The sequence below is a fragment of the Danio aesculapii genome, chromosome 13, assembly GCF_903798145.1.
Source record: "Danio aesculapii chromosome 13, fDanAes4.1, whole genome shotgun sequence".
Taxonomy (NCBI): Eukaryota; Metazoa; Chordata; class Actinopteri; order Cypriniformes; family Danionidae; genus Danio; species Danio aesculapii.
The window spans coordinates 2,940,114-2,957,656 of NC_079447.1; the positions used below are offsets into that span (position 1 = coordinate 2,940,114).

The 17,543-nt window shown below is 37.8% G+C and overlaps 2 protein-coding genes across 2 annotated transcripts in view; one reads left to right on the plus strand and one right to left on the minus strand.

The window, feature by feature from the left end:
* The window catches only part of ggps1 (geranylgeranyl diphosphate synthase 1), a 44,988-nt gene extending 36,944 nt beyond the window's left edge, over nucleotides 1-8,044 (minus strand). The window contains exons 1-2 of the mRNA XM_056471179.1: nucleotides 7,727-8,044; nucleotides 1,985-2,081 (exon numbers count right to left, since the gene is read on the minus strand). Of these exons, the coding sequence (XP_056327154.1) occupies nucleotides 1,985-2,057 (73 nt within the window). The 5' untranslated portion in view covers nucleotides 2,058-2,081; nucleotides 7,727-8,044. The remainder of the gene's footprint in view (nucleotides 1-1,984; nucleotides 2,082-7,726) is intronic.
* Nucleotides 8,045-13,032: 4,988 nt separating this feature from the next.
* Nucleotides 13,033-17,543, plus strand: part of arid4b (AT-rich interaction domain 4B) — a 159,693-nt gene continuing 155,182 nt past the window's right edge. The window contains exon 1 of the mRNA XM_056470555.1: nucleotides 13,033-13,197. The gene's annotated coding sequence lies outside the window, so the exon portion shown is untranslated. The remainder of the gene's footprint in view (nucleotides 13,198-17,543) is intronic.

Below are 17,543 nucleotides of genomic sequence, written 5' to 3' on the forward strand. Positions count from 1 at the left end.
GTTTTTTAGCACTACAAAGTTTTGAATCTGGTAAGCATGGAACATTATTTCTTGCACATGACCACACAGAACAACATTGAAGGCATCCAAAGACTTGTAGGCCTTTAACTTCTCGTAAAAATCACTTGGAGTTTCAATGAGACAGTTGTATATTTGGGGCTGGATGCTTGGACATTTCGTCTTATCCATTATCCTTTGGGAGGGTGCTATCGCAAATGGACCTGTCAGACGAACACTGCTCACTTTAACGTTAATATTGCTGAATCACTGTCCTTATCACTGGGTGACGAGCTGTTACAATACGCTGAAATATTATGTAAATAATATATATAATATGTAATCAACATAGCTTCTCTAATACAACAACAAACTCTTCCCACATCGGATGTCATTCCCTCGCTCTAGATGCTAGCGCTCTCGTTTTTTTCTGCAACCTCGCTGCACGCACATCCTGAATGTTTACAAACAGGTAATTAGTCTATACGTCTTAGTTTTAAAATGGCATTTTTGAAACGAACGAAAACGATCCACACTGGTGTTTCACCTAGCATTTCTGAAAAGCCCTCCTTCCACACTATACTGCTGAAAACACACATCACGTGACCACACACACACACACACACACTCTCTCGGTCATGCGTTGTAGTTTCTGAGCTCCAGGCAGCGGGTACTTTGAGCACAAAACCCCAGAGAGCAGTGCACGTCGGACAGTTCATCAACGATGTACCCCTGGATGGCGTCTCAGTGTAGTTGTTAAACGTGACATTTAATTAATCTTGTCACTTTATCTAACGACTCTTTGGTCTTTTGAATCTATCAGGTAACGTGTCACAGCGTCAGTACACTGCTTCAATCTTTCACTTTCACGCTTGTACTTAGTCATTTTAGTGAAAACCTCAGATACTGTTGGTTGGTTCCTGTTGGTTGTGCATCCTTTTTACCAACCAAGTTTGTGGACGCCATTATAACGACACAGATCACTCTGCCTATTCATGCCAGAGTCCTGTGGAAAGTGATTGACAGGTGGTCATTTGTGTGTAACTGATCTTTATTTATCATTTGGTTATGGGCAAAATAAAGACCATGCGGGTCAGGTAGTAGAAACGGTAGGCTACAAATAATTCGTTATGAATTAATTAATTACTCAAATAATTCATTCATCTCAGCCTATGATGACGATGCCATCGTCTATCGCGATGTTTCACATTAGACATTGTACCATGCCAAATTGGTCGACATCACCCAACCCTAACATGACAAGCTTTTAGAGAATCAAGCTACAAGCTGATTCTTTAGCACTGATACATTATGATATTTCTGCATTACTGTATTTTTAATATACATAAAGCTTTGATGCTTTAAGGACTTTTCAAAAGTTTTTAACCCAAATTTATCCAAATATACCAGTGCTGCATGATCTATTGCACAAAAATGACACTGCAATATTTAGTTAATATTTAGTGTATTGTATTCATACGGACTGAATAGCCATTTGTAAAGAATTCATTATTTCAGAATGGTTGGGGTTATTTTATTAGGTAAAATTGCATCGGTGCATCTGCATAAATTATTATTCATTCATTCACCTTCAGCTTAGTCCCTTCATCAGGGGTCGCCACAGCAGAATGAATGACCAACTTATCCAGCATATGTTTTACACAGCGAATGCCCTTCCAGCCACAACCCAGTACTGGGAAACCCACACACTCATACACTACAGCCAATTTAGTTCATCAATTCCACTATAGCGCATTTGTTTGGACTGTGAGGAAAACCGGAGCTCCCGGAGGAAACCCACACCAACACAGGGAGAACATTCAAACTCCACACAAACTCCAACTGGCCCAGCTGGGACTCGAACCGGTTACCTTCTTGCTGTGAGGCGACCACTGAGCCACCGTGTCGCTCGTTATATAATAATCTAATAAGAAAAGTTCCTTTGGCACTCATTTACATGCAGCCAAAACCCTGCAGACGCCCTTACCTGGCAGTTGTAATAAATACTTGTACGGTTCCAGAAGAATCCGTTCAGAAGTGGCTCTTTGCTTTTCATCCATCCCACCGTTTATCCACAAAGAAACCTGGCGAGAGAAAGGAGCGAGAGTGAAAACACAGCCTGACTCTCCTGCAGAAGCTCTGAATAAACGCTACGCTTTCACAGCCAATTATTCTCGCCCGAGTTGTCTTTAATTTGATTTGCATTACTTCCTGTAAACCAGCATTATGCATGCGGTTTCTGGGGCTTTGGGGTTTTCCCACAGTAAGCAGGGCTTAATTTGTTCCAGAACAAGTCATCTATTTTAGTAGATCTTAATTGAATCTACCTTTTAAAAGGCAATGCATGATGAGTTTTCATAAAATAAAGCATTTATTGTTTGTTTATTACCACATCAGCAACCTATTTCATGCAAAGTCCAAAATATAAACAGTGGGGAAAATGAGCATTGAACAAGGCATGTTTTTTCCTGGCAATAATATTTCGAAAGGAGATGTTGACATGGAATTGAAGCAGATTTTGATTAAAAAAAAAAAAAAAACCAAACAATACAAACATAAAAACAAAACAAAAACAAATCTGAAAAATGAGTATGTAATAATGCAATGACATAAGAAGAAAGCACTGAACTACTGAAATGTGTTTAATACTTTTAAATAAAGGCTTTTTTAAATGATGGCAGCTCAAAGACGCCTCTCATATGGAGAATGAAGTCACATGCATTGCTCAGGTGTGAGTTTATCACAGACTTCAACAGAGAGTCAAAATCTTGATGCTTCTGTGGGTCTCATCTATCAGATCTGAGCTTTATTTTCTATTTTCTATTGGATTTAGCTCAGGTGATTGGCTGGGCCATTCCACAGCTTGATTTTCTTTCTCTGAAATCATCTGAGAGTTGGCTGTGTTTTGGATCATGGTCTTGCTGAAATGTCCACCCTGGTTTCATCTTCGTCCTCCTGCTAATGTTGATGTTGGGCTGAAGCAGCTGATATTCATTTACACTGAGGAAGAGCAGAGGGTTGATGAAGAACTACTGAGACATTGCAGCTGCTGTCTGGGCTATCGCTACACCTCTCTTTCTTCATGGCTTCAATACTTTTTCCCCAGTGTCATTTTATTTTATTACACATAACTTCACTTGTAAACTAATTCGATTTGTTGTCTTTGCATAATTGGATTTCTTTGGTGGTTACCAACATCTGGGGAAAATTTCAAGTCATCGGCACATTTAGAAATATGTTTTCTGAGACTGTGACGTGAGGTGATTCATGTATTAAGTTGTTGTTGGTGTAATAGACATATGCCGATATTCAATAAATCAAGATGTTGTGATGATGAACATACATAATATTAATATTGTGGGCACTTCTAAATAAAGTGAATGTTATTCTGACAGTTATTTTGGCCTACAACATTGTAAATTATGTGGGGTTTTTTTTATAGGATTTGTTCATTAACTATGTACAGAAAGGTTCATTTAAAATTAGTTACTTTAAAATAAAACATTTATTAATCTTAGGTGATATTAATTTCATTGTTAATAAATACATTCATTTAATTATTATTACTACATTGGATAACTAAAACTTCTCACAGTTGATTTAGGATCTACCTGAAGGAAGTTTATTACGCTAACCAACAATAGTAAAAATGAAATATTATTAGAATTTACATTAACTTTTCAATGTAAATACCCCGACAAAATGTCATTTATTAGTGCGATTCAATAGTGAGTCAAGTCTTCTGTGTACCACAATCCTGCAGAGATCATTCTGACAAGCTTGATGATAAATAAAAATTTGCTGGGCACAAAACCCCAGAGAGCAGTGCACGTTGGACAGTTTATGAAGGATGTACCACTGTTAAATGTGACATTTAATTAATCTTGTCACTTTATCTAACAACTCTTTGGTCTTTTGAATCTATCAGGTAACGTGTCACAGCGTCAGTACACTGCTTCACTTTTTCGCTTTCACGCTTGTACTTAATCATTTTAGTGAAAACCTCAGATACTGTTGGTTGGTTCCTCTTGGTTGTGCACCGTTTTTACTAACCAAGTTTGTCTACGCCATTATAACGACACAGATCACTCTGCCTATTCATGCCAGAGTCCTGCAGAAAAAGTGATTGACAGGTGGTAATCTGTGTGTAACTGATCTTTATTTATTTATGATTTGGTTATGGGTAAAACAAAGACCACGCGGGTCAGGTAGTTGAAACGGTAGGCTACAAATAATTAATTCATTATGAATTAAACAATTAATTTATCGCCGCCTACGACAACGATGCCATCATCCATCACAATGATTTACATTAGACATCGTACGATGCCAAATTGGTCGACATCTCCCAATCCTATTCTGAATGTTGAAAATAGTTAAACTGCTTTATATATTTTTGGAAATTATACAATTAAATTTTTTTGTATTCTTTGATGAATACAGTTCATAAGATCAATTTGTTAAAAAAGAATAAATAAATAAATAAATAAATAAATAAATAAATATATATATATATATATATATATATATATATATATATATATATATATATATATATATATATATATATATATATATATATATATATATATATATATATATAAACAAACATAAAATGTCTTTGAGCTCATGTTATTAAAATAAAGGTTTACACTACATATGCAATCAAACAGATCAAAGAAAGAAGTTTTTTTTTCATTGTGATTATTTTCTGTACCTGAATACTGTTAGGATGACTCCATAGAGAACAGTCAAATAGTGCTATTCAAACCATGTGGTGAAACTGTACTCGTATCACAACATTTAAAAAATAAAATAAGACAATGTCACATTTTCCAATATCGTTCAGCCCTAACTTAAAGTGCAATTTAAAGACTTAACCAGGCTAATTAGGTCAATTAGGCAAGACAATGCAAAACAAATATTGCTTAAGGGGGCTAATAACATTGATCTGAAATGGTTTTAAAAAAAATTAAAAACTGCTTTTAATCTTGCTGAAAAAAAACAAAGACTTTCTCCAGAAGAAAAAATATTATAGGAAATATTATGAAAAATTCCTGAATCTGTTAAACATCATTTTGGAAATATTAAAAAAAAAAAATTACAGGAGAATAATTCTGACTGTAAATGTTTTTGTCACTCCTGAAGCAGAAATAAAGCCAAAGTACACAGAAAGCCCTGGCCATGCAGCTTCTTTGATCGTATCACTCTGAATATATTCAAAGATCTGGAGATGTCAGATGAAAGAGGATGATGCCAGCATGTCTACAGCACAGATCAGCACACACCTTTCCTGAAGACTGAGGTAAAGTTGGTTTCATATTTGTACATTCATTCATTCAGTAACAGCCTGTGATATGCTTACTATAGTTTCAGTTAATAAATCAATATTTATATAGCACCTTTCTACAACCAAGGTTGACCAAAATGCTTTACACCAGTAAAAACAAATTATACAGTCACTGGCCACTTTATTAGGAACACCTTAGTAGTACCGGGTTGGACCCCCTTTTGCCTTCGGAACAGCCTTAATCCTTCATGGCATAGATTCAACAAGCTACTGGAAATATTCCTCAGAGATTTTGCTCCATATTGACATGATAGCATCACACAGTTGCTGCAGATTTGTCGGCTGCACATCCATGATGTGAATCTCCCGTTCTACCACATCCCAAAGGTGCTCTATTGGATTGAGTTATGGTGACTGTGGAGGCCATTTGAGTACAGTGAACTCATTGTCATGTTCAAGAAACCAGTCTGAGATGATTCACGCTTTATGACATGGTGTGTTATCCTGCTGGATGTAGCCATCAGAAGATGGGTACACTGTGCTCATAAAGGGATGGACATGGTCAGCAACAATACTCAGGTAGGCTGTGGCGTTGACACCATGCTCAATTGGTACTAATGAACCCAAAGTGTGCCAAGAAAATTTTTATATATATATATATAGATAGATAGATAGATAGATAGATAGATAGATAGATAGATAGATAGATAGATAGATAGATAGATAGATAGATAGATAGATAGATAGATAGATAGATACGAGCAATTCTATGCAAATGTCAACCTCGCCATGAAAATCTTCCACGTTTTTTTTTTTTTTTTTAGTGTAGGCTTGTATTTTACAGTGCTTTAAAAATACTCAAAAATGTCTCTGTCAGTGTTTTCAAACAATTATATTTGATTTACCAAAGTCACACAAGTGGCAATTTCACATCCGTCACATCCAAAACGGAGAGGTGTCACAAATATAACGAAGCTTTTTCCTCATAAACGTTAAATCAAATAGTCAATCATGTTTGTTCTATAATGAGCCGACTCTTCTCCTTTTCAATAGCATCGTTTCGTTTGGGTTGTGCAGTTTCATTCACAGAAATTCTACAAAGTATATTGTATACTGTAAACTCGCAGACTTTTTTTTCGTAATAACGTTTGTTTATTTTACACATTTAAAATAAGAATATTCAAAGGCGACAACACCAAAGCTCCAAAAATACTAATTTATTCAATTAAAAAGGCTGACACAAAGCGTGAGTAACATTACACACACTTTGTGTCAGCCTTTTTAATTGAATAATTAGTATTTTTGGAGCCTTTTTAATTGAATAATTAGTATTTTTGGAGCCTTTTTAATTGAATAATTAGTATTTTTGGAGCCTTTTTAATTGAATAATTAGTATTTTTGGAGCCTTTTTAATTGAATAATTAGTATTTTTGGAGCCTTTTTTATTGAATAATTAGTATTTTTGGAGCCTTTTTTATTGAATAATTAGTATTTTTGGAGCCTTTTTTATTGAATAATTAGTATTTTTGGAGCCTTTTTAATTGAATAATTTGTATTTTTGGAGCCTTTTTAATTGAATAATTTGTTTTTTGGAGCCTTTTTAATTGAATAATTTGTTTTTTGGAGCCTTTTTATTGAATAATTTGTATTTTGGAGCCTTTTTAATTGAATAATTTGTATTTTTGGAGCCTTTTTTATTGAATAATTTGTATTTTTGGAGCCTTTTTTATTGAATAATTTGTATTTTTGGAGCCTTTTTAATTAGTATAATAGAATAATTAGTATTTTTGGAGCCTTTTTAATTGAATAATTTGTATTTTTGGAGCATTGGTGTTGCCGCCTTTGATGAATATTTAATGTGCACCTTTTGCGTTTTTTGCCTGAGCACTCAGTTAAGAGGGATGTCCGTGCTTTTGTATAGTTTTCCACATTTAAGATATTAAACATGTTTACAGATTGATATTTTCTGCTCCCATAGCTCGGTGGCTAGTTGTTTTGAAAAATATAAAGAGATATTTCAATATGTTAACATATACTTCCTCTGTCAACTTATGTTTTGAGATTTCACTGCAAATGTCAAATCCATAACGCTGGAATAGCTCATGTTAAAAACAGATTAAAATGTGTTAAAGCATGTTTTAACTGAATAAAGACATAATATAGTGCTTAATAACAATAATTAAAATATCATAATGCCCATTTAGAATTAAAATTACATAAGATGGCTAATTGAGAATTACAGTTATTACTATTATTATTTGTAAAGGAATGAAATGGATGCTATTGTCACTTATTACTGATGTTATAAATGCATAATTACCAATAACAAGGACAATATTATTATTAATAATAATAATCCTTATTTCTATATTAAATACACGCAGCCATTAAACAAATAAAGTTAAATAAAGCAGAGTAAAACAGTGATGTCCCACCCACCTTTCAGAAGGAAAATCTGCGCTTTGTTACTTCCGCCTCGGTAATCCAGCACGTCACTCTTCCGCTTTCAGTTTTTTCTCCACCGTCAGCCAGCTCGCTAGCATTAGCCAGTTAGCCAAGGACGGCTATTTAACTCCACTTCGACTCACAGCTCATTTATAACGCGTTTAAAACGACCCCTTATCATCCTTAAGGCTGTAATATCCCGTTATATGAAGGCAGAATGTGTTTTTATGCCGCGCCAGAGAGCCTTCGGTTGATGTGTCATGCCTGAGTCTGACAGGAAGCTCATCTCTCATCGCTGCTGTTCGCGCTTAAATACGCCATGGAGTCTGCAGAGCGCATGCGCTGAGAGTGGGCGGAGCCTGATTTTTTTTTTTTTTTACTTATATCAAATAACCAATATTTATGTATTTGTCGAATTGTATAGTTAAAATAATAACATTTACATTACATTTAATTTGCTGCGTCCCTATTATAGCATACTTATACTACCTTCTTAAAGTAGCCCATGAACTTCTTTGCTATATACTTTTGAGTGTGTAACAGAAGTGTATGGGACATACTATTCCTCATTAACAGACTGTTGTGTTGTATGGATACATCCCCTGTCAATAATCTCAACACATCATCCACATTATTTTCCTATTTAACAACCTCATTGGAGATCCAGCAGCAGGTTAATCAGCCATTCCTCAGATCTATGGATAATTATGCATTCAGGTTATGCCTAAACGTGTCTTTATATAAGTTCACATTGTATTTGCAGATGAAATATAACATGCTTGGTGAATTATTGATTATTTTCAGTGGGCTAGATATTAAAAATTGTCATTCAAACAACTTTACTGAAGCTTCTCTACCTGACGGTTGGTCTCGCACGTCGGCCATGTTTGTAGTTTGTTTACACTTTAATAACAGTCTTTGTTTACACTTTAAAAGGTGTACACTAATCTTTGGCGTACTCTTTTCAGCATACTACAGTTTGGGACATACTTATTCTATCTTCAAACACTATGAGGGCAGATATTATGCAAATTGGGCGGCTCAGTGGGTACCACAGTCACCTCACAGCAAGAAGGTCGCTGGTTCGCGTCCCGGTTGGATCAGTTGACATTTCGGTTTGCATGTTGGCGTGGGTTACCTCCGGGTGCTCCGGTTTCCCCTACAGTTCAAACACATACACTATAGGGGAATTGGGTAAGCTAAATTGTCTATAGTGTATGTGTGTGAGTGAGTGTGTATGGGTGTTTCCCAGTGATACATTGCAGCTGGAAGGGCATCCGTTGCGAAAAACATATGCTGGATAAGTTGGCGGTTCATTCCGCTGTGGCGACCTCTGATTAATAAAGGGACTAAGCTGAAAAGTAAATGAATGAATGATGTGAATTGGGACACAGCGCTGCTCATTTAGGAGATGCTTTTGATTCAAAGCAACTTACGATTATTTTGTCTAAATTGACTCACACATCATAATTTTGTTGACATCCTAGGCGTATTGAAGCACGGTATTATTCTTTTAAGAGGATGTATTGCCATAAATATCTTTTTTAATGTATGTACTTGTAACCGGACTCTCTTTTACTCTGCGTTGTTTTGTAAATGACGAGAGGACACCATTTTGAGTCTGCACAGAGAATGTTATTATGTTTGTGACAGATCGGCAGCTTAAGCTCATACCATTACACTGTCAACAAAAATAGCATTCTACAACATAACAAACTGTTTTTACATCAGTAAATAAAACATATGATTAAAATTAAACTTAAATATGTATTTGTGTGTGTTGTTTATGACCAGAGCCAAGTTCAATGTGGAACAGGTAGAGCATACATCTTTAGTTAAAGGAAAAAGGTGGAAAAGACCGCTCAAACAATAGTGCAACAGGTATGGCCGCTTGGACTATACCATCTTGATGTTAACCCCAAGGGGGAGAAGAGGTGAAACCACTGTCGCTTTACAGACTCTTTTTACATTTCTATTGTGAACACAAAACAATTCTAAACAAACAGTAACTAAACAGGAGAAAAATATAGTGCTTGAAATTATCCTGTTACATACTCTGTTATTTTGACTGTGTATGTCCTTATGCTAATGGAACTTGAGCCTGGATATAAAGCTGAATGATAGGGGATGCAAAAGTGAGTGGTCTCGTTTCGGTGTTTATGTAAATTAAAATGTGGTGAAAGTGTTTTCATATACAGGGAAAGCTAATATATGCTTTTATGTGTTTTCAAATGTGTAAATGCTTTGTTTTAATTTTTTAATAAAATGTCAAAATATGTGTGATGTACTAACATCATCTGGTGGTACAGATATATTTATGTAAGCATGAAACACTAATCCTGGGGCGTCACGGTGGCGCAGTGGGTAGCACAATCGCCTCAGAGCAAAAAGGTCGCTGGTTCAAGCCTCGGCTGGGTCAGTTGGCATCTCTGTGTGGAGTTTGCATGTTCTCCCCCTGGTGTTTCCCAGTGTTGGTTTGCGGCTGGAAAGGCATCCGTTGCGTAAAACATATGTCAGAATAGTTGGTGGTTCATTCCTCTGTGGCGACCCTGAATTAATAAAGGGACTAAGCCGAAAAGAAAATGAATGAATGGATAAACACTAATTCTGACCTATAAGTAGGGCCAGACAGAATCTGCGGATGTTTTTTTGCTATTTCTGCGGAGAATTTTGTTAAAAATCTGCAGATTTTTGCTGAATTATTTTGGGAGTATACTAAAACCTTAATATATAAAATAAAAAATAACACCTTTTTAACTTTTATTCAATGTTTACAATGCAAATCCAATTAGATCCACTTTATTTGGTAAACAAAGCAAGTCTCTCATATAATATCTCTACTGAAAGACAGAAAATATTATTTTACTAACTGTATTGTAAATAAATCATATGAATACCTTCATATTAGTGAATAAGTATACTGAAATTGATTTAAAAGCTGAATAAATATAGATTTATATACATTTACACAATAAACAGAATCAAAAATGGGTTAAAAATCTGTGGAAATCTGTGGGATTCTGCTCGTGCAGATTCAGTATAGGCCTACCTATAAGTATTAAGAATAACAAGTGATAATCCTGAATTGGATTTTATATATATATATATATATATAGATATATAGATAGATAGATAGATAGATAGATAGATAGATAGATAGATAGATAGATAGATAGATAGATAGATAGATAGATAGATGAATGAATAAAACAAAAACTTTTTGTTGACAAATGGGTAATACATTGTGTTTTTTTCACATGTCATCAAATGATTCTTGTTCTTAATATGCTTGACAAGTTTTTGTTAATAGTTTAAATGTTAATAGGCCTTTTAAAGCTGTTCTAAAAGTCCCATCCAGCTGCATCTTCCAGCATAACACATATTAATGTCATAATTAAGCTTCATACATATTCTGTTCTTTTAGTATTAAAACACTGAGAAGAATATGTGATCATCATACTAAACTGGAATATTTAAAACCATTAAAAACTTCTTGTGGGACGACACGGTGGCTCAGTGGTTAGCACTGTGGCCTTACAGCAAAAAGGTGATTTGAGTCCTGGTTGGGTCAGTTGGCATGTTCTCCCCGTGTTGCTGTGGGTTTCCTCCAGGTGCTCCAGTTTCCCCCACAGTCCAAACACATGTGCTATAGGGGAATTGGATGAACTAAATTGACCGTAGTGTATGAGTGTGTGTGTGTGTGTGTGTGAAAGAGTGTGTATGGGTGTTTCCCAGTATCGGGTTGCGGCTGCACGCAGGGGTGAATTTAACTAATAAGCAAGGTAAGTGTCCGCTTAGGGTCCCAGGACATCTGAGGACCCCCAATAAATATCTAAAAGAAGAAATTATATCTATAAACTATATATAACATCATTTTCTATCATATTTTGTTTAGTGAGAGTCAAACAAATAAATTGTTTACATAATTAAATATTACATTACACAATAAAATAGGGCGTCACGGTGGCGCAGTGGGAAGCACAAATGCCTCACAGCAAGAAGGTCACTGGTTTGAGCCCCAGGTGGGCCAGTTGGCATTTCTGTGTGGAGTTTGCATGTTCTCCCCGTGTTGGCGTGGGTTTCCTCCGGGTGCTCCGGTTTCCCCCACAGTCCAAACACATGTGCTATAGGGGAATTGATTAACTAAATTGTCCGTACTGTATGTGTGTTTCCCAGTGATGGGTTGCAGCTGAAAGGGCATCCGCTGCGTAAAACATATCCTGGATAAGTTGGCGGTTCATTCCGCTGTGGTGACCCCTGATTAATAAAGGGACTAAGCTGAAAAGAAAATGAATGAATAATACAATAAAATATAATATAATTATAATAATGTAATGTTACGTAATAATAGTATTATGAAAAAAATATCCACCACCCTTAATCATGGAGTCAAATTTATTAGAAATATATTATTTTTAGTTGTAAATTCATTTTAAGACATCTAATTATTTAAAATTCAAAGCTTACATTGAGATAAAATGTAGAAAAGAAGATTGAGTGATATAAAAAACATAAATAAAAATAGAAAGGGTGCAATAGAAAGGGAAATGTCCTTAAGCCAGGATTCGAACTCTGGACAGCCTGAAGTGCTACGGCACCATGTCAGCGTGCTTGATAAGTTGGTGGTTCATTCCGCTGTGGCGACCCCTGATTAATAAAGAGACTAAGCCGAATAAATTGAATGAATGGATAATAAAACACAAATTAAAGCTAATTTACACTAATTGTTTTGATGATTGATGCATCTTTTTGTTTATAACTCATCTCTTTATAATTCATTAGCATACAGATGTGTATGAGATGTCTTGGCTGAATGCTGATGTTTTTACCAATCTTTATACCTGTACAACCGCTACTCAATTACTTTAAGTAAAATAAACAATGCTAAGCTTAAGTAATCGATGAGTTTGAGTAGAAAGATGAAAACAATAATGGAGAGCATCTCGAATCAAACTTCTGTCTGTTATTCAAAGAAAACCTTTCGACTTTTCCTCGCAAAGAGCAGGCGCGTGAAAGTAGGCGGGGCCTGGATGTATTTCCCCACTCGCTGTTGAACCCTGGGAAATGTAGTTTGAGTCATCATTGTGTGCTTCATTGCCCTGGTGACTGTGGAACACGAGAGTCAAGCTCAGAACCTACAAGTCCCGTGCATCCTTGCGGTGAAAACGCTTTCCTTCGATTATACCATCCAATAGAAAACTAGCGGGGCGGTTCACGCGAGTGCAACAGCCAATCAGCGCGCGCGGTGTCCACAGTGGGCGGTTTGTGTATCCTTCAGTCCGTTTCAGAAAGAGAGAGGATTATTACACGGAGAAAACGAGTGCGACTGACGAGCGATTTGTCGGATTCGCATCCCGACACCTTTCCTATATTTTCGGACGACGTTTCCAGCATCGATCATCGATGATTTGTCCAATGGATTACTAATTCAACGGAGGAACACCGCGACCTGTCTTCTACATCAGGTAGGACATTATGTTGACCAGATAAAGTCTTAATGGAGACGGAGATCGAAAGAAAACTACGCTGCATCGAGCCTCAATATTCAGCTAAATGATCGCGTTATATGTGAGAATGTAATTTAATCGCAGTGTTTTGACAACGAGACGTAACCTTGTTTTCAAAGAAAACGTCTTTACGATGTAAATAGTGCATCTAAACAGCGGGAGACTTTTTGTTCGCCTTTATTAGTTTGTTATTAGCAGACTGGGCAACTTCAGGCTTCACTTGTATCAGCAGATGTTGTGTTGGAATTTGCGAAAAGACTCGAGCACTTTTCTGTTCGCTGCTCGGCATCAAATAGCTGATGTGGGGGGAAACACTGCCTTGTTGGATCCCTTACGTAAGGCTTTGTGCGATCCGAGGAGATATTTAGACGGAATAAGCGATGAAATCTGACAGGACGAATGTTTGCATTGTGATTTTATTGTGTGTGTGTGTGTGTGTGTGTGTGTGCAGCGGCTGTAATATTTGCTCTTCGGAAACTCTCCTGTGATTGTGGTGCGAATGAATCAACATCGTTGCAGTTTTCATCTTAATATCATCGCGAATTCATGTGTGTATTCCGAGCCGTGGGTCGTTTTGGAGCGTGAGCCGAAATGGCTGGCGAGGCAGGCTACAGTTTCCCCAGCAAGCCCATTTTCATCTCTAGTTGCGACGGAGACTGTTAACGTTACATTTCGCACTGATAATCGGTGTGTGTCGACGGCACGGACGTTACAGCCCGAACGCGACAGTTATTGTTTGGTGTGACATTGTCATTAGGGCTCAACGCGACGCGATTGTTTTTCATTCAATTGACGTGAGGATGATGATGATGTCGAAAGAAAACAAGTCTGATTTTCCCCGATCGGAGCAAGTTGTTTGGGTTGACCTTGTTCGGGAAGGCTCATTGTGTTGTTGAGCGTGTTGCACACCAGCCGTCAGCATTTTGTAGCTTTGTCGCCTCCATATAAACATCTAAAAGCGTGTCAGTTCTTTGTGATTTTCACCGTCTTGCATTTCTCCATCGGGACCGTTTGGCTTTACATTCGAAATCGCAATGTCGCGGTCGTCCCACTTCTCGAAGTCGACACGGCTCGCTATAATAGAAGCGGGGCGGCGGATTTAGCTCCTTTGTACAGTTAAACCAGCGCTGAACGTCGCAATGATAAAAATGTCGATGTCAAGCGACTGCAGTTGTTGTGGCACAGAAATGGCGTCATAATGCTGTAGCGCAGTCGACATTACGCGAACCCGTGCACGCAGACTCCTGTAGTTTATCAAAGCGACATTAACTTTCTCTCACAGTTTAACTCTGCTTGTTTCACTCATTTGTAATGCTGACTCCTCAACTCCGAGAGTTCGCCTGTAGAAGCGAGGATCTCCTCGTTCGCTTCTGTTCTCTTTCAAAGAGACACTGGCTCGTTATATAAACGCGTATGGATCATGTTTTTGTGTCTAAATACCACACATATAAGTTATTTTACCTAGGAGTTATCATTGAATGGCTGTCTTTACTAATCACAACTGTCTCTCTGTCACAGCCAGGCTCTGTAAACGGCAACAAGAATGAGGGAGCGGCCCGTCCTTGTTTTAACCAATCAGAAACGCGCACTGTCTGTCAATCATTTTGTGCTGACATTACTGGCATGTCTGTGGTGGGCGGGGTTTCGGTATGAGGGCGTGGGGATGAAGGGATGGGGGTTGGGTTAATTCAGTTAAGTCTGGTTGAAGTTAACAAATCGTCTCAAGCAGATCCCAGCACTGTTTCTGTGTGGAGTTTGCATGTTCTCCCTGTGTTTCATCCTGGAGCTCTGGTTTTCCTCACAGTCCAAAGACTGTGATGGGTGAATTGAATAAACTAAATTGGCCGTGGTGTGTGAATGAGATGGTGCATGGGTGTTTTCCAGCACTGGGGGTTCACGAGTTAGTGTACTTTTAGTGCTGGGTGGGGGCTGGAAGGGCATTTGATGTATACAACATAAATGGCAGTTCATTCTGCTGTGGCGAGTCTTGATGGATCAGGAACTAAGCCGAAAGAAAGTTAGTGAGTGGAATCACAGCACTTTTAGGGTGCTTTCACACTTTGTTCAATTGCCTGGTCTGAATCCATGTTCCATTGTGCCCCCTCATCCCAACTTCTCGGCTGGTTTGTGTTTACACTGTCCTTTTTGCTTCTGAACCCTGGTACGCTTGCGTCATCAAGCTAATGTTGTGTGTACAGCTGTTGCTAGGTGACTGCCACGAAAGCAAAGCGCCAAAAGGGAAAGATAGACGTGCATCACGCTTGTTCTGCTTTTACTGAATCTTTAGGTTTTGGTAAAATTCCAGCAAACAATTTTGTGTTTGATAAACATCTAATTGCCCGTTTCCACTGAGTGGTACGGTACGGTATGGTTCGATACACTTTTAAGGTCGTTTCCATTGGCAAAAGGTACATAAACCGTACCGTACCACTTTTTGGATAACCTTTGCAAAGGGTACCTAGCATGACAAGGCAGAGCTAGATGCGTAGCTGAATGCTATTGGTTCACAGAGAAATCTCACTAGCGCATACACAAGCCAGAAAATGAAAACGAAGAAACCGCCATTTTTAAATACACAGCCGAGACATTACACCATAATGCTGTACATATAATAATAAGCCAGGGTCAACCCGAGCTCAAACAAACTTGTCGTCTTCTTGACGAACAGCCATAAAGCCAAGAACAAAATCAGCCGTGTCCTGTTGTTGTTTTACGAGGCGTCTAAAAGTGTGAGCGGTTTCACTTTCTCCAGAAAGCTCGTGATCGCTCACGTGCGCTTCTATATTTAAAATAACAAACTTTTTTAGCTCATGATAATAACGTGCGTGTGATCATTGAAGTGCTTCTGACATCCGCTCCTTTCAGAAACAGACAATCGCGAGAGTGACGCACAAAAAAACAAGACGGAAAAAACAAACAAACATGAACAAACTGCCATGTATAGCTATTATCATCGCGTTTTGGACTATTATGAACTGGTAATGGTGGAATTACTTTCTAACAGAGGATACATGTGCTGGTGAAGATTAAAGATAATAAATGATTTAAGATGATTTGGCAGATCCTGGATCTGTTAATCTTGATAACTGATCTCTGGTTAATTTGGTTTTTTAAACTAGTTTGCGAATCAGATTACAATGTCTGGATGAACTGATCTGAGATCGCTGCGTGTGTTGTGAAGGACTGAACTATCGATCCTCGAAATCATGATCAGCAATGCGACGATTGGCTGACGGCACATCAGCGTAATGACATCATCTGATTAATATTCAATTACAAAAATCAATTACAAAATTACATCAAATTCGAAGTAAACGGTTTGTTAAATATGATACGCGATAACTTTCCACATTTGTTGTGGGCTGCCGAAACCGCATCACTTGACTGCGTGAGACCAATCGAGGATCAAAACAGGACCTCTCTGGACAGAAATGTAAAACATGGAGCTATCGCTTGCTTTTTTAATGTCTAATCATCTTGTTTAATCCCGCCCTCTTTCGTAGCGCCGTACGACAGAATTTCGCACACACAAAGCCCAGTGTGACCGCAACTTTAGACAATAATATGATCAAGGTGTTTACAGGAGTTGCTTTTTGAATGTTCTTTTCATGATCCTGTCTTACATGTTATAGTCAGTGGTGGTTCTAGACCAGAGAAACTTGGGGCGGGGGGGAGGGTGTAAAACTGATAAAATGTTATGCTCTGACTGTCACCATGGGAAAGATAAAAAAAAGTACATATAGAAATTAGGTAAACTATTATGTTATTGACTTCCTATATTAAAAGTGTTAAAATCACTATTACCTGCGTCAATTTGGGCGTCAACCTCTGATGAATGCGGGGAGTTAGGCTAATGTGCGCAGAGAGACGGAGAGAGCAAGTGCGCACAGGAGCAAGTGCCCGAGAGACAACTAGAGCTAGCAGAGAGAGGCCTCGGTCATAACTCCGCAGTCTGCCACCGATGGCTGATCTTGCTTCTCCGTGGCGTTTTGACACAAAAATATGCGTCGAAATTAAGGGGGCCAGAGTGGGGGCCATGCTTGTTGACACGGGGACTGGTGGAAGAGTGCTCTTTTAATGGAATTTGATACCGCACGTTAAATGGAAAGAAAAAAATCCCTCCGCATTTCGCGAAGCAAATGTGTCATTAAATTTGACTTGTTTCCCCCCTTACATGCAACTTTTGTAAAGCATCTGCTTCAGGTTGCAGTGTCAGAATCCTTGCTTGTAAAATATGCTTTGGAATGCTTAGTTTAAGCAAATTTGATGAACGCGATCATACGTGTTGATCTGAAGAGAGTCGC